Here is a 16,264-nt window from a genome sequence, read left to right as displayed (position 1 = left end):
GGCCCTGGCTTCCGGCGCCTCTGTCATCGGAACCGGAAACCGCGGCGGTTGCGCGGCGGATCTGGGCCCGCCCACTCGCGGCTTCGCTGAGGGGTGGCCGTCCCGCGGGCCCGCGGCTTTCGGCCCGAGCGTCGCGCTTCCCCCTCCCGCGCTTGGACTGGAGTCGCCTGCAGAAGCCGGGTTGCCGCTGGAAGCCGGGCCTCCAGCCGCTCGGCTGTCGCCCCCGGGGCTTCCCCGGGTGCCCACAGCCGGAGGCGGAGCCGCGACCCTCCCTCTCGGCGGGAAGGAATCGGACCGACCCATTTGTGGGCCGGCGGGGGTGCGCGGGCCTGGGGGGCCGGGCTTCACCTTCCTTCCCGGGGTCCCAGCGCCCCAGCTCGGCTCTCGGAAACCCGAACCCCGAAACGACTCTGCCTTCCCGGCGCCCTGCCTTTCGCCCTCCTTCAAAATGAAGACAAACCCGAACAGCACAGTACATGCCAGGGGTCCAAGAGTTAAGCTTTCCTGCTATGGCTCCTTGGTGCTCTTTTTAAAAAATATCAAGTGATCTTTAAAAGAGAAGTCCTTTTTTTCTACCCCAGCCTCGCTGGTCCCCTAAGCCTGTACTTGATCTACCCATCGGGTATGCAACAGAAGGATTCTGCTTGGGGGTCCCAGCCCTTGTCTTGCCGCCCTCGGTGACCGCCCTCCTTGGGGGGCCGAGGAGGGGGAGAGAGGGGATTGCACAACCGTCCTAAGGAGGAAGGGTAAAGGTTAAGAAGGAAGAGAAAGGCGATGACCCCAAACGCAGGCCGGGACTGAATTCACGATCCTCCCAGGCCCTCTTGCTATACAGGGGAGGGGCAGAGAAGTCCCCCAACCCCCATTTCCTCCGCAGGCCTCAGGGACTTTGACTAGAAACAGCCCAAGAGAAAAGTCTCTATCTCTGTTTCCCTGACTTCCTGCTCCCTTTGGGGACCAGTGTCATTCCACAGCAACCTCCCCCTCCCCCCACCCCACCCCCCTAAACACCTTGCACAATCTTTTCTGTTTAGCGTTTGCACAATCCAGTTTTGTTTTCTTTATAGCATTTGACTCGAAATTGTGTGTTTATTCGTTTATTCTGTCTTCCTGCCCCTAAAGCGCGCGCGCGCACACACACACACCCCTTTTAGGATAAAAGGTCCATTGGGGCCAGGACTTTGTACTCATCACTGCTGTATCCCCAACACCATGTGCTTGGAACACAGTAAGTGCTCAAAAATCCTCCCAGGTAGCCGATATGCTCTACTTCTGAATGAGGGAACTGGCGGCTCCAAAACCTTATGACACATACAGGGAAGAGGGCGGTCCGCGGCCCCACGGGGAGCCCGCGGGGGCGTCCTCGGAGCATCCCAGAAAGGCCTGTCTGTGCACCTCGAGCCTGGGTGGTCCTGGCCCACGCGGGGGCCGCGGGGGCGGAGAGTTGAGTGAACCCTGCCTGGGGCCGCCGGCTAGGCTGAAGCCGCCTCCAAGCCGGCAGGACCTCTCAGACCTGCCCAAACGCCCTAGGCTTCCTCACTTCCTCTGGGGGAGCCCTTGCCTGCCTCACAGCCCAGATGGGCGTGAGCAAAGCCTGGCTTCTCCAAGGACTTTGAATGTCCCGCCCGCGCGCACACACCCATACCAGGCCATTCCACCTCTATTTGTCATTGTCATCCACCCCAAAGGTGGCTCTCCTTGCACGGCGGTTTTGTTACTTCTCAGCGTGCACCATTTTATTACATAGATGATTTTGTCAATCTTTGCTCGGTGGGACTGTGGCTTTTTTGTTTTGTTTGTGTTGAGGGGTGGGGCTGCTTCGAAGCCGAAAAACTTAGCTGGTCTCCACTAACTCAGTAATAGTCCTTTTTTTTTTTTTTTTTAAAGATTTTATTTATTTATTTGAGAGAGCGAGAATGAGAGAGAGAGCGCACATGAGGAGGGGAGGGTCAGAGGGAGAAGCGGACTCCCCGCTCCCGATGCGGGACTCCAGGATCATGACCTGAGCCAAAGGTAGTCGCTTAACCAACTGAGCCACCCAGGCGCCCCTCAGTAATAGTCCTGTTAATCTTTTGCTAGTTTCCTAGGATTTAATTTTGAAAAAAAATTTTTTTTATATATTTTATTTATTTATTTGACAGAGAGAGACACAGCGAGAGAGGGAACACAAGCAGGGGGAGTGGGAGAGGGAGAAGCAGGCTTCTGGGATCATGACGGGAGACGAAGGCAGACGCTTAACCGACTGAGCCACCCAGGCACCCCTGATTTTTTAAAAAAAAATTTAACTCCTCAACACATGTCCATTTTATTTTGGAGGGGGTAGTGCAAAGTATGGCTTATTTTTTCCCCCAAATTTTTGTCCAGTTATCCCAGTACCTCTTATTAAATGATCCTACCTTTTCCCTCACATTTGGAAACCTTTTATCCTAACATTAAGATTTTCTACAGAATGGAATCTATTTCTGGCTCCTCATTCTTTCCATTGAGGTGTAGTATTATTGTTTTACTTGCTACTTTGTAATATGTTCTAATATGGGGAGGGATTATACACCGCTCACAAAAAGGGGAAAAAAAGGAAAGGAAGGGTATTGAGAAAACAGATCACTGATTGTTGGGGAATGGGGGGAGGGCTGACTGAGAGGGGAATTTGGGGGGCATAATGGAGCTATTCTGTATCTTGTAGTGTTGGTTATGCAACTTTCTGCATTTGTCAAAGTTCTAAAAACTGTACCCTACAAAGGAAGTATTTTCCTGTATGTAAATTATACCTTAAAAAAATGCTGGGGGCGGACCAGGTACACAAAGAACACACTAGATTAAAAAAAAGAAAGAAAAAGTTTCATTGGGGCACCTGGGTGGCTCAGTCGTTAAGCATCTGCCTTTGGCTCAGGTCATGATCCCAGGGTCCTGGGATAGAGCCCCGCATCGGGCTCCCTGCTCCGCGGGAAGCCTGCTTCTCCCTCTCACACTCCCCCTGCTTGTGTTCCCTCTCTCACTGTGGCTCTGTCAAATAAATAAATAAAATCTTTAAAAAAAGAAAAAGAAAGAAAAAACAAAAAGGTTTGTGGCAGACAAGACAAGCGTTCCCCTGAAAATACAGCCTTCCTTGCTTCCCTGAGTTGAGCCCTGGAAGGTCAGGCTAGGAAAAGATGGACCCTCCCCTGATAGCTGGCTGGGGTTAGGGCAACAGCAGGTGAAGCAGACACTGCCTGTCCTCTGTGGAACCTGGGAGCATCGGGCCTCAGCCCATTGAGCTCGGGTTGCCTGCTCAGGCCTCTTCTTTCCACCCTCCAGGTGGCACCCACCAGTTTCCTGCTCCTTCTCTCTGTTTCTGCCCCTCCTTGCAAGGCTTTGGTTTAGGCCAGGAGCAGCTACATCATTTACAGGCTCTGGAGCAAAGTGAAAATGTGAGGCCCCTTGCTCGAGCATCATTAAGAAGTTCAAGATGGGGGGCGCCTGGGTGGCTCAGTCATTAAGTGTCTGCCTTCGGCTCAGGTCATGATCCCAGGGTCCTGGGATCCAGCCCCTCATCGGGCTCCCTGCTCAGTGGGGAGCCTGCTTCTCTCTCTCCCACTCCCCCTGCTTGTGTTCCCTCTCTCGCTGTGTCTCTGTCAAATAAATAAATCAAATCTTTAAAAAAAAAAAAAGTTCAAGATGGCAACAGCAGATGGGGCGTGTGGGTGGCTCAGTTAGTTAAGTGTCTGCCTTCAGCGCAGGTCATGATTTCCGGGGTCCTGGGATGGAGCCCCGCGTTGGGCTTCCTGCTCAGCAGGGACTCTGCTTCTCTAATAAATAAATAAAACCTAAAAAAGAAAAAGAAAAAGAAAAATGGCAAAAGCAGTGCCTCACAGCTAGTGTTGGGCCCTTCTGAGTGTGGTCCTGAGACCACACACATAAAGCTAGCCCTGGTTCTGGCCCTCCCCTTTGGCTGCCTGAGGGACCCACTCACAGCCTGAAGTCTTCCTGTGCCAACTTACAGTCTGTCTAGGGGCTGCCTTGCCTCCCCTCAAACCCTTCTAGACAGGACCCTCCCACCGAACTGCCCCACACCTCCGTGTGTTCAGTTCCAGGCTGATCCTGGATGCCCTTATCCCACCCTGCTCCTGAGGAAATCCCCCCAATTTCCCTTCCTCAGAGACCTTTATCCCTGCTAAAGAAAAAAGTACTCACGGCACTTGTCAAAGAGTGGTAAGGAAGACTTTATTCAAGAGGGGATATTGCAATGGGGGGTTTTGTAGTAGGGGAGAGAGAGTGGGCTCAACTCCAAATACAAGGAAAAGTAGAATTGATGGCCAAGGAGCAGGTGTGGGGGGTCAGTGGATGAGAAATTACTAAGAGGACACCTCCGGCAGCGGGAGGGGGGGGGCAGCCAGGAGGTAGCCTAGCTAACTGTACCTCACAGGAGTCTTGCTGAAGGCAGGCCAAGCCATCACCTGGGGGATGGTGGAAGATGAAGAACCAGATTACATATGGAGGGGAGTCAGATATGGAAGATGGGAATTCTGACTAAACGAACTTAGCAGGAATCCTGCTAGAACTGGACTGTAAAGGAGGGCTACCTTCCAAGGTCAGGAGCAAGAAGAGGTTACAAGTGCTTGACCCAAGTCTGGTCAATCTTTGTCACACACACCTGCCCCCCACCCAAGGCACACCCCTCATCACCTGCGGTGAAAAGCGAAACAACTTTCCTCTGAATCCCATGGTACTCATGCCCCACCTCTCATGACCTATTTCACTTTTGTTTTGTTGCAAGAAATAGAACATTCTTCTTTTCTGAATCCGATATAGAGGGCCCCACCTACTCGGGTGGTGAGTTACTCGGTCTGAATTGTCACTGTGAGACAGTCTTTGAAGAAAGGCTCCCTAATACCTATAGCCCCACGCCCACCCTGGTCTCAGAGAAATGTAATTTTCCATGCTCTGCTGACTTGCCACCACGGAGGCCCCTCCGTTGTCCCCTTGTGTGTGTATGTTTGCATTCTTCTGGTCCGGTCACTACCACGGATGTATGTGTGTGGCTGTCTCCCTCCCCCCACAGGGAAGGGTCATGGGGGCAGAGAGGCCTTGACCACTATGGCTTCCTCATCTGAGATTCAGGTCTGGCCCTGAGGGAGGCATGTCATACCTCACTGGGCAGGAAGTGGTGACCCGCTCTGCAGCTCCAGTGCTTGGCCCAGGTGTCCGTGAATGGTGAATGAACACCCAGAGCTGGAGACCTCCCCACCCACGCCACTCCACCCCCAGCTTGAACCCACACCAGTCAGGGAGAGGTCTGGTCCCTCTTGACTCCAAAGCCCCCCCCGCCGTCCCAATGCCTTCTGTGCTGGAGCCAGAGCAGGCTCTGAGGGTAAAAACAGAACACACAGCCCTGCCTGGCAATGCCCACAGCCCCGTGGAGAGAGACCGACAATGTCAGCAAATATACGGGTCTGTGGACACGAAGCGGGGGGTGGGGGGATGGGGTGGAATGCCCAGACAGTGCAGGGCATGAGTTCAAGGAAAGCTTTCTCGAGGAAGTAAGATCTGTGAGGAGGCTCTACCTGGAGGACGAGGGCCCAGAGCGCCTGTGAGGGGCTGCTGGGGTCAGAAAGGGTGCCATTATCAGGCTGTCAGATGCTCCAAGTGATAGACAAAGGGGGCCCAGAGAGCCACTGGAAGATGTGACACTCTGAGCTGAGAACAGGAGAGATCAGGGGCACAGAGTCCAGCTCGGGGAGCGGCCTCAGTTCTGGAGAATTGGCCTCCTGGGCCTAGTCTGCTGGGGGAAGGGGCCTCTGGGCAGCTGAGGGGCAGGCCCACGGGGCACAGGAGGGAGGGGCTGCTCCAGAGCAGGGGCCGCGGCCGTGGCACCTGTGATCGGCTGGTCCCAGAGCCACCCAGCCGGCTGGGGGACCTGGGAACTGGTTTGCCCAGCAGGGATCTGGTTCCCTCGGAGCCACCCCAGCTTCAGTTCTCTCTCGCGCCCTCCCCCTGCATCTGGGTCTGGCCCTGGTTTCTGGCAGAGCTGCCAAGTTTTGGTACCGCCCACCCACTCCCCGCTGGCTGTACTCGCCGGCCCAGCTCTCTAATTGCTGGGTGGGGAGCCCTTCCGCAGAGATGGTACACCGGAAGGTGGACCCCAGCCGCGGTGGGGCACATGGGCACCCGGGCACCCAGCCTGACCAGCTCCAGGTTGCAGGGAGGGAATGACCCAGGCTTTAGGTCACTAGAGGGTCTGGAGGGTCACTGGCCCAGAGACCTTGGTTTGGAGGGATCTGTGAAACAGGTTCCAAGGCCTGTGGGAGACAGACCTGCTTAACTTGAGTGCTCCGTTTCCCTGACCCGGCAGAGGACGCAGGCTCAGCTAGGCGTGGGGGTCTGTCCTGGCCACAGGCTTGACCCAAGCCTGGCCAGAGCCAAGAGGGGCTGGGCTGGGGCTGGAGGGAAGAAATGGAGCAGAAGGAACAGCCAGCAAGCAGCCCTCCCGGCCTCCCAACCCGGGAGCCCCAAACACACCCCCAGACACACCCACCACCCACAAGACAGCTCCACATGCACCTGCCACTTACATGGCCATAAACACACCATACCCACGGCAGACAACTCACACACCCCATTCTCCACCCTGAAAAGGCGGGGCATATCAGCGCATGCTCCACAGCCCCGTGGGTACCTGTACCCCAGCACAGCGACTCCACCAGGACCCACCTGCTGGGGCGTGAGGAGTGGCCAGGCATGGCCTGGGAAGGGGGAATCATGGGTGATGGGAGCAAACTGGGGTTTCTGCAGAGAACTTGTCAGAGGTTGCAGCTGCCCCATCAGGGCAGGGACTGGGAGGTCTGCGGGCTGGCTCCCCTGGAGCAGGGAGCACCATCTAATTCAACCCTGAGAGCCCACGCACCGAAGGCCTAACAGACAGGAGGTGCTCAATGGCCCAGCAGCAGTTACAGCGATGCGCCCATAAGGATGCTGAACTTTACTGCAAGGAGTGGTGACGGGCCACCTGCGTGCCAGACTAGGTCTGTGCTCTGGGCCACCCACCCAGGAGGGAGCAAAAGTCCAGAAGGGAAACCAGACTGCTGAGAGCCTAGGGGTGGGAGTAGGCTGGAGGGGTCTGAGGACCAGCCTGGGCTGAGACCAAGGGTCAGGGAGCCTGGTGTGGGGCTGGAGGTGGAGGGTTGCTTCCTCTCAGCACAGAGCTTTCCAGAATACAAATCAGATCACATCTCACCCCTGCTTAAAAATATCCCTTGGCCTTCCATTGCCTACAGGGAAATGGCCACATTCCCTGCTGCCCTGCAGGCCCTTTACCAAGTAACCAACTCACAAGCTTTCTCTGCCTGTTTCCTGCACCTTCCTGGGGCCTCCCATTCCTGTGGAGGGAGGGGTGCGCCACAGGCAGACGGAAAGATGGGAGGTGCATTCTGGGAGGGGCAGGGCCCTCCTGGAGCCTTTGGGTGCTCTAGGCGGAAGCTGTATTAGGCCAGCCCCAAACCCAGCAGGGGGCTGGGTACCCAGGGCCCAGAGTTCCTACCAAGAGAATGTTTCATGTTCTAGCCATGGCTTGGTTGACTGGACCTTTTGCTTTTTTCTGGGTTCTCTGGCATTGTTCCTTCTGCAAAATCCCACTGGTGCTGAAGAAAAGCATTTCAGCCCACACGGCAGCTAAGGAACCATGTAGTGCCGGGGCAAAAGGATTCCTCCACTCCCCAACACGCATGCCCAGCGGTTGCACACACGCGTGCACACACGCATGGGCACAGGGCACACCCTCCCACGGACCATGACCATGGAGGGGAGCTACAGCCCAGTCAAAGGGCCCCCGACGCCAACCATCCACAATCCTCTAGACTCAGGCCAGGGACAGGCCCAATGTAGCCTCTGGCGGGGGGGGGGGGCTCCTTGTAGAAAATGTGGTTTTATTCTGGGGGAGGCCAGTGTTCCCATCCCAGCCTCCCTCCCTCACGCCCGCCCTTCTGCATCATGGGGCCCTCCATTCCCCAACCTCCTCCTCTGGGCCACCTCTCACTCCCGGGAGCGGGGCGGGGCCCCGCGAAGGGGCTCCTCTGCCTGGAAGACTTGCCCTGGCTCCTGCCGCCCTGGCAGCCTATCCAGCCCACGGCACCACGGGAGCCCTCCTCGCGGTGGGCCTCCCCACCCCTGGCCGGCCTCCGCAGCTTCTGCCACAGACCAGTGTAAGGAAGGAGCCGGCCATCACCTCGGGGCGGGCTGGTCCAGGCCATTTTTTCGGCGGTGCTCCTGCCGCCCGCTCAGCCGCTGGCCTCAGATCTTGGAGGACTCCAGCCGAGGGCTCCAGGGCGCTGGGGGCTCCCGCAGCGCCCGCAGCTCTTGTTCCAGCGCCTGGTTGCGGCGGTACATGTCCAGGTAGCCTCCCTGGATCTCCCGCTGGTAGCGCAGCACCCGTTCCTTCTCCTCCTGCCACGTCCGCCGCTCGCGCTCGAAGCACAGCGCCTGCTCCTGGGCGCGGAGCCGCTCCTGCACCAGCTGGGCCCTTAGCTGCTCGGCGCCCCCTCCGCCCCCTCCGGCCTCGCTGCCGCCCGCCTCGGCCAGCAGCCCCCTGCTCTTGCAGTCGTCCGTCTCACAGCTGCCCGGGCCTTCTTCCCGCGGGCCCGGCTCCCGCAGGCTCCGCACCGCCTGGCGCAGCTGGGCCAGCTCCGCGTCCTGCGCCTGCGCCTGCGCCCGGCTGCCCCGCAGCTGCGTCTTCAGGCTGAAGATCTCCGCCAGCTTCTGCGCCAGCTCCGCCTGGGCCTCCCGCAGCTGCTGCTTCAGGAGGCTGATCTCCGCTGTCTTCTGGCACACCTGGAGGGACACAGGATGGGCGAGAGCGGGTAAGGGCGGGGGGCGGGCGGCCGAGGACGCGACCGTCGGCGGCGGAGGGCACGGAAAGTTTATAGGATGCCTGGTCTCTCACCTCCCATCGGGCCTCCTCCTCGGGTCGGGCGCTAGGGTCGGCCTCTGGGAGGGCGCCGGGGGGCCGAGGCTCGGGGCCCAGGCCCTGCTGCGCCCGCAGCTCTTTGCGCAGCCGCCGCTGCTCCTGCTGGGCCACGAAGAGCTGTAGCTGGAGGTTGCGCTCACTGCGCTCTGCCTTCTGAGCCACCTCGTGCAGCCGCTCCACGTATAGGCGCTTCAGCTCAGCCAGCCACAGCCGCTGGCGCTCCTCCAGCACCTGCCGAGGGCAAGAGGCGCCTGCCACGCTGGGAAATCCGCACACGGCCCCGCTCCCATAGCTAGACCCCTGCACAACACCCCAGCCGTGGCTGGAGGGGAAGTGTCCCCAACACACGGCCCTCTCAGGGAGTCTCTCCTCCTCCCTTCCACCCAATTCCTGGCTAGCCAGGGCTGCCAGTGACACGACATCTCCATCACGTGGGGGGCGGGGGACTAGATCACTTCCATCTTCCTTACTCTCTTGTGGCCAGAGACACGTAGGTGAGCTGGCTGGGGCCCCTCCAGTCTTCCCTGCACCCCAATGCCAAGGGGCAGAACAGGACCCCAGGGTGTGGAAGGGGGACGCCCTCACCTGTGTGAAGGGGTTGGAGCCATCCTCATCACCAAGGCCCCTCTTGAGATCCTCACAGGTGTCAGGCAGCATGGCCACCACCTCCTCGGCGGTGGGGCAGGAGAACTCATAGGGGGGCGGTGGCTCAGGCAGGCAGCTCAGCATAGCCAGGGGCCCAGCCTCCTTGGGGACCCGTGAGGCCCGGTCCAGGGAGCCCCCTAGGTGGTTAATGTGGCCCAGCGAGGAGCTGAAGGGGCCTGGGCCGGTGCCAGGACTACGGCTGAAGCTGCCCCCGCTGGAGGAGTCGGACAGGCTGGGCTCGGGCTCGGGGCCACCCTCATCCAGGCTGAGGGCATGCAAGAGCTGGGCGCGGGCCTGTGCCTGGCTGGCCCGGGGCCCTGGGCTCAGTGGGGGGTGGCAGGCCAGTGTGTGCAGGCTGCCATTGCTGCGCCACAGCTTCTGGCCCTTGTGGGCCGCCAGGCTCTGCATGGACAGGAAGCCTTTCCCAGAGCCCGCCACGGGCTTGAACACCGATGGGCGGATGCGGCACTGCCAGGAAGAAAAAGGGCAGGTCTGAGGCCCCGGGCTGACTTCAGCTCTGCCCTCCGATGTCCCTACAGCCCCCTGGGATCCTCTCTGAGACTCTGGGGTGCATGTCCCCAGGGGGCGGTGACCTGTGACCAAGCTCAGGCCAGCCTACAGCAGGAGGGTCATGTCCCAGCCCCATCCAAGGACCCGGCTCTCCGAGGGGACCCCAAGCCCCCCCCCCATTCCCACCCTCCAACACTAGGGAGGGAAGTGGGCAGAGATGCACCTTGTCAAAGCGACCCCGCTCGGGCAGTGAAGTCTTGCTGAAGTCGCCAGCCCGAGGATGTTCCTGGTAGTAGAGGGTGGGGTAGTCAGCAGGCTCGTTCCGAGGGGCCCTCTTGGTGTTTTTACCGTCCTTCTTGGGGAGGTGCAGGTAGCTGAAGAGCTCACGCTGGCCCAAGCCCTTCCGGAGGAGCCCATCAGGCTGGCGGGAAGTCCGGGACCCCGCGAGTGCTGCCCGTAGCTCTTCGGGGGAGAAGTCCTGCCGTTCCAACAGGCTGCCCACGCTGCCCATGGCAATGCCGGCAGGGCCTGGGGCTGTGGCCATGAAGTTTCAACAGGGCGCAGGCAGCTGCTTCGGGGGATCGGGAGGCTCCATTAGGGGCAGGTGGGCATTTGCTGCCCAACTTCCCTGATCCCCTAAAACCAGGTACGTGTTCTCTGTGTCAGCTCCCTACCTGGCCCAGGCCCCGGAGGCAGCATGGGTCCTGGACAGAATCCAGGACAGGATTCCTAGGCTGGCAAGAGAAAGGGGGTAGAGGCCCCCAAGCCACCAGCCTGGTGCCCCAGCTGCAGCTACGGGCCAGTGTGATTGGGGGACATGGGGCAATAGGCCCAAAGCAGTGGGACAGGGCCCCTCCCAGGACTGGGCCAGCTGAGGACTCAGGCTCTGTGTGACTCTGACCTTGTTCACTCTCCTGCCAGGCTCCTCACCCAAATTGGAGGGGCGTGGCCTCTGGCTCCCCATTCCTTCTTTTTCTCCGAGGAGGGGGAAAACCCAGTTCAGCCCCTCTTCCTGCAGTGGATCAGAGTTCTCCAAGGGAAGCACCTGGCATGGGTGGGGTTGGGGGCTGCAGTGGGAGGGACACAAACAGGAAGGGCCTAGGGGAGGAAGGATGGCGGGAACAATGGCCAGTTTCCGGAACAGGTGTTCACGAAGTCATAGGGGCAGTGGCGGGAGACAGAGGGAAGGGACAGTGGGAGCCTCTGCCACCCCAAAACCCACCACCGGAGGGGGGGTGTCCCAGATCTTGACCCAGCGTGGGGCCAATCACGTGTGGGCCCTAGCTTCCTTGAGCAGTCTTATCACTCAGGGATGCTGGGAGGATGGGCTGAGATAACAGGACAAAGGGTCCATCCAGTTCAGGGCCTGGCCCATAGCCAGGGTCAACACAGGCTGCCTGAAGCCGAGCTCAGCTGCTCAGACATGACCTCCTCCCAGGCAGGCAGCCCACAGACCAGGTTAGGGACCAACTCCCACCTGTGCTGAGATCACACCCTGGAGGGCGGGGCCTGGCCCTAGTCCCCCTCTGGATCCCCTGTCCAGCCCAGGGCTTGGCACATGGTAGATGTGCAGACAGGACCTGCCGAATGAGTGAATGCCACCTTCTTCTCTGCCTCCGCCCCCCCATGAGCAACTGCTCCCATTCCCATACAGACACCCAGCCGGCGTGCAGCAGCTGTGCGCCCCCCACCCACCCCAATTTGCTTCCGGGACACCCACTCCCACCTCAAACAATGGTCGTTAGGAGGCTCCATCTTCCTCAACCATTTCCAGGTTTTGTGTTTGTGGAAGACAAAGCTCTCCGGGAGTGGGAGGGATGGGGGGCAGGGCCCTGCTCCCCACCCCCACCCCGTGGCCAGCTAATAGCCTCTGAGGAGGTCACAGGGCACACAGGGTCGGGGGACTCATCCAGTTAAGGAATCATAGGTGCTGGCCACCTCCAGCAACGCAGCCCTGCGTAGGGGTCTGAGTATCATGATAGAGCTGTTGTTCCTCTTTGAAGGCAAGGGCACTGGGGCTTCCAAAGGTGGAGTGGCTTGCCCAAGGTCACAGAGCTGGTTGGAATGAGATGCCTGTGATCTCAGCAGGATGGCTGTCGAATGTTTAGGGGGGGGCCCGGGGAGGATGGGATGGCACCCACAGCCCAAAGGGTTAGAACTGAAGTATCTTGCCTCCCAATCTGACACCTCCTTACCATGACAGGCGAACCCAGTGACAGACACCCATTGTGTCTGAGCACACTCAGCTCTTGTCGCTGCTTCTCAGGGAGGTGGACAGCCAAGAACCCGGTCTCCAGCCCTGTCCTCCCACTGTCTCTCCATGGGGACCCGGCCACTATGGCTTCTCCCTTTGCCATGCCTCAGTTGTCCCATCTCTGAAGTGGGTGAGACTGCCTGCCCCGTCTTCCTTTTGGGTTTCCATCACAGAGACAATGGAGGTGAAGGGTCTCAGGAACCAGAAGCCGAGTGCAAGCATGGGGGTGGGGATGGTGGCGGGGGTGCCGAATACGCCCACCTGCCCCCAAACACAGATCCTGACTTCCTGTCTCAGGGAGGGATAACAGGCACCCTTGGTTCCCCACAAAGGATCTCAGGTCCCAGGAGAGAGCCCTTGAACTAGAGGCAGTCATGGGCCAGAAGAGAACATACCTCCCCCCACAAACCGCAGTCCAGTCAGTGAGCAGCATGGTAGCTCCTGTGTTAGAGGACATAGCACGGACGGTCACATCCAACAGCACACAGTCACGGACAAGGTCACCCTCACAGCGCTGAGCACCCTCTGGGACACACACATGACATGCGAATGCTCTAGCACTACACTAGCAAGAAGACCCAGTTGTCCTACCAAGCCCCCAGGCTAGATGCAGAGAGGTGTGTGTGTGTGGGGGGGGGTGAGGGGCTTCTCTCCACGTGTGACCTAAGCAATTAGAGACAGTTGTGGAACTGGACGAAGGGAACACAGACAGCCCCTTCCTTTTGTCTTTCCCCAAGGCCCTCGCCCTCCACCCAAACCTTCCTAGGGGACTTCTCAGGCTGTATTATCAGCTCTCCCAGCAGGGCTGAGGCCCCGGGCTTCTCGAAGGCTCCACCCTGCCCAGGTCTCAGTCTGGGGACAGTCCCTTTTCCTAAAGGGGTCCATCCCACCTCCCCTCAACACACACATTCCTTCCCCGTTGCTTGGAGGCCCAGGGACTGGCCTAATCAGGCCAGGGCAGCTGTGCAGGCTGGGCTGGAGAGGATCTGGTGGGGGAGGAGGGAGGGAGGCAAGTGCCTTGCCGCTCCTCTGGGAACAGCAGAGCAAAAAGCAGGGCCTCTTCCGAATGCCTCCAGGGGCTCCTCTGCCCAGAGCTCAGTACATGCCCTGAGGCTCAGAGCTCCGCACAGAGCTGAAACCCGCCCCAGCCTCCCCACCACCATGCTGGCTAGGTTTGGGCTGGGTCATATTCTGCACGGGACCCAGCTGGCCCCAACAGGACCCCTGAGCTCCTGTTCCCCAACCCCTGGCCCCAAGATTAGCCAGCAGCACTGAAAGCCCTGGACACAGAGGGGCATCTCTTAAGGATCAACCCTTGGTGGAGACAGGAACACGAGGCTAGGGAGCCACCCTGGCCATGAAACAGAGACAGGACACGCAGGGAAGCACCCTGGCGTCCGTTAGTCAGCCTGACACGGGGCTCACCCCAGCCTCACAACACCTGGGAATACTGACATCCTCCCCTTTGGAAGAGGAAACTGAGGCCCAGGAGGTAAAAGCACGTGCCTGAGGTCATGTCCAGCTGCACTGGAGAAAGTACACGGCTCCTCAGGTTTAGAAGCCCACCCTGATGGCTCAGTTGTTAAGCATCTGCCTTCTGCTCAGGTCGTGATCCCAGGGTCCTGGGCTCGAACCCCTGTCGGGCTCCCTGATCAGTGGGGAGTCTGCTTCTCCCTCTGACTCTCCCCCTCCCCCCACCCACTTGTTCTCTCTCTCTCAAATAAATAAATAAATAAATAAATAATCTTAAAACAAAAAAAGTGACTTAAAAAAAACAAAGAAGCCCACCCTGACCCCAGTGGGCCTCTCCTCTAGATTGGCCCCTCCAAGAGCATGTGGGCCTGAAGCTCCCAGTCCAGCCTTGGCCGTGGTTAGCCCCTCCAGAGCCAGGCCCCAGGGGAGAGTCCCATCACCTGCTGGGGGATCAGCTTCACTGAAGGGAGTGTCTGCAGCTGCCCCTGAGGAATTGCGACTGGAATGTCCCAGCTCCAAAGGAGGGGCAGTGGGTGAGGGGGGCTCAGCGCCCTGATGGGAGAGGCCAGCATACCCCAGTTCCACCGAGACACCTGAAGAGGCCGAGCCCTGCATCTAACCCCAGAGGAGTGAGTCTTAGTATCACCACAGAGTCACATAGAGATGTATACCACTCCACAGTTCTCCGAGCCCTTTTATTTCATCATCTGAGCTCATCTCTATAACAGCCTAGTGAGGGGCAGGCAAGGAAACTGAAGCCCAGAAGCCAGTTGCCCAAGATCCCATAATGATGAACAATTCCAACTCCCTGGGCAAGGCCCTTCTCTACTGCTGTCCCAGCCAGGGGTCACCAGCTGCCTTCCATGGGCACACGCTGCAGTATATGTATGTCCGCCCAGCCCCCCACAGCTGCTTCCCCCAAGGGCATCTACAACCAGGCAGGTTTGGACCCCAGTCCCCTCAGCATGGAATTCCTCCTGCCTGCGCCTGGGTCAGAGAGAAATAGCAGAAGCATTGCTGCTTGGGGACTCGAGCCCTGGAAGCTGCTAGTTCTAGAGGCGGTGGCGAGAGCAGGCTGGCCGCATTCATTCAGTCTCGCACATACACACCCACACTCAGCCAGCCAGCAGGGGAGCCCTGCCCAGGAGGGCCCTGGGAGGAGGCTGATCACTGGGCCCAGGATGGCCTCCTGCCTCCGCTCCCTCCTTGGCTGAGCAGGGAGAGGACACGGGGGCCAAGGTCGCAGGTCAGCCAGGCTAAGCCCCAGATGCAAATGAGGAGAGCCCCAATCTGCACTGGGGGGCTGGGTGCAGGGTGGGAGGCGACAGGTCCCAGCTCAGTCCTCTTTCCAGACACAGCCAGGGTCCTGATGTCCTGGCCCCAGGCCGGCCCTCGCTTTGGCCAAAGGCTCTGGCCAGACTGGGATGGTGCTCCGGCCTCCAAGAACTGGTAGTGTGCCCACAGGACGGGGATCCCTGGTCTCTGGCAGCGGGCCGGCAGCTGCCGCCCTTACAGGACAGGAGACGGGAGCAGGAAGGGGGTATCCAGGAGGGGGCGGGAGAGGGGTCTCGTGGCGAAGGTGGAGGAACAGACGATGCTGGCATCCCCACGGAATTTCCCCGCCGGGAAGATTGTGGCGGAGGCGTGGGCTCCCCAGAACTGCGGGAGGTCAGCGAGCTACCTGGGGGGCGGGAGGGGGAGTCTCTTGCTGGCCCCTCCCTGGGCCTGCCCGGAGCGGCGGAGCCGGGGGGCCGAAGCCCGGGTCAGACTCCCGCGCCAAGGGCGCCTGCCCCACCTCAGCCGCGGCGCAGGGGTCCCGGGCCCTGCTCCGGGGAGAGCACATTTTGCAGGGGTTGCAGAGAGCAGCGTGACCTGCCGCCTGCCCCTCCAGAGGAGCGTCGCGGTCGGTCCCTGATCCCGCGCCTCGGTGCTTCAGTGTCTGGAAACAGGGAGCACCTGGGCGCACACCGCACCCCGCCACCCCCGCCCACTTTTCAGACGGGCACCTCGCCGGCCAAGGGCTGCGGCTTGGCCAAGGTCGCCGGGAAAGCGAGACCTCGGCGGCCCGCCCCACCCCCGAGCCCAGTCCCCGGCCCCCGGCGCGTCGCACTTACCATGCTGGCGCCGCTCCGCGCCCCTCGCGCGCTACGGTTCCCTCGCAAGGATTCGAACCCTCCCTCCAGCCACCGGCTCCGGGCGAGACTGCGAGGCGGCTCGGAGCGGCCGGGCGGCGGACGCCGGGGAAAACGCGGCCGGGCGGGCGGGCGGGCGGGCGCCGGAGCCGGATTGGCGAGGGAGGGACGCGCGCTCCGCGGCGCTCGCTCGCCTGGCCCAGAGGCGGAGGGAAAACCCGGCCTGACTCACCGGCGCGCCGCCAGCCCAGGGACCGGCCGGGCCCCCGGATGTGGGGGGCGGGGACGGGGGGCAACCCCCGCCCAGCGCGAGCC

General features: G+C 60.1%; 1 protein-coding gene across 3 annotated transcripts; it reads right to left on the bottom strand.

The window, feature by feature from the left end:
- Window positions 1-7,881: 7,881 nt before the first annotated feature.
- On the bottom strand, window positions 7,882-16,105 carry N4BP3 (NEDD4 binding protein 3). 3 transcript variants are annotated; one of them, XM_073887587.1, is made up of 5 exons: window positions 15,932-16,105; window positions 10,314-11,188; window positions 9,521-10,048; window positions 8,912-9,166; window positions 7,882-8,799 (listed from the first exon to the last, which is right to left on the bottom strand). In XM_073887587.1, exons 2-5 carry the CDS (start codon window positions 10,632-10,634, stop codon window positions 8,263-8,265), a joined length of 1,641 nt encoding a protein of 546 aa, XP_073743688.1. In that variant the 5' UTR covers window positions 10,635-11,188; window positions 15,932-16,105; the 3' UTR covers window positions 7,882-8,262. The 3 variants fall into 3 exon arrangements, with proteins under 3 accessions (XP_073743688.1, XP_073743689.1, XP_025718461.1); XM_073887588.1 differs by having other exon boundaries at window positions 10,314-11,157; XM_025862676.2 differs by having other exon boundaries at window positions 10,314-10,661.
- Window positions 16,106-16,264: the final 159 nt, after the last annotated feature.

The sequence above is a fragment of the Callorhinus ursinus genome, unplaced genomic scaffold, assembly GCF_003265705.2.
Source record: "Callorhinus ursinus isolate GAN/ISIS: 27379988/994484 unplaced genomic scaffold, GSC_fseal_2.0 scaffold81, whole genome shotgun sequence".
Taxonomy (NCBI): domain Eukaryota; kingdom Metazoa; phylum Chordata; class Mammalia; order Carnivora; family Otariidae; genus Callorhinus; species Callorhinus ursinus.
Note: the sequence above shows the minus strand (reverse complement) of the source record. Positions and strands in the feature narration are given on the sequence as shown.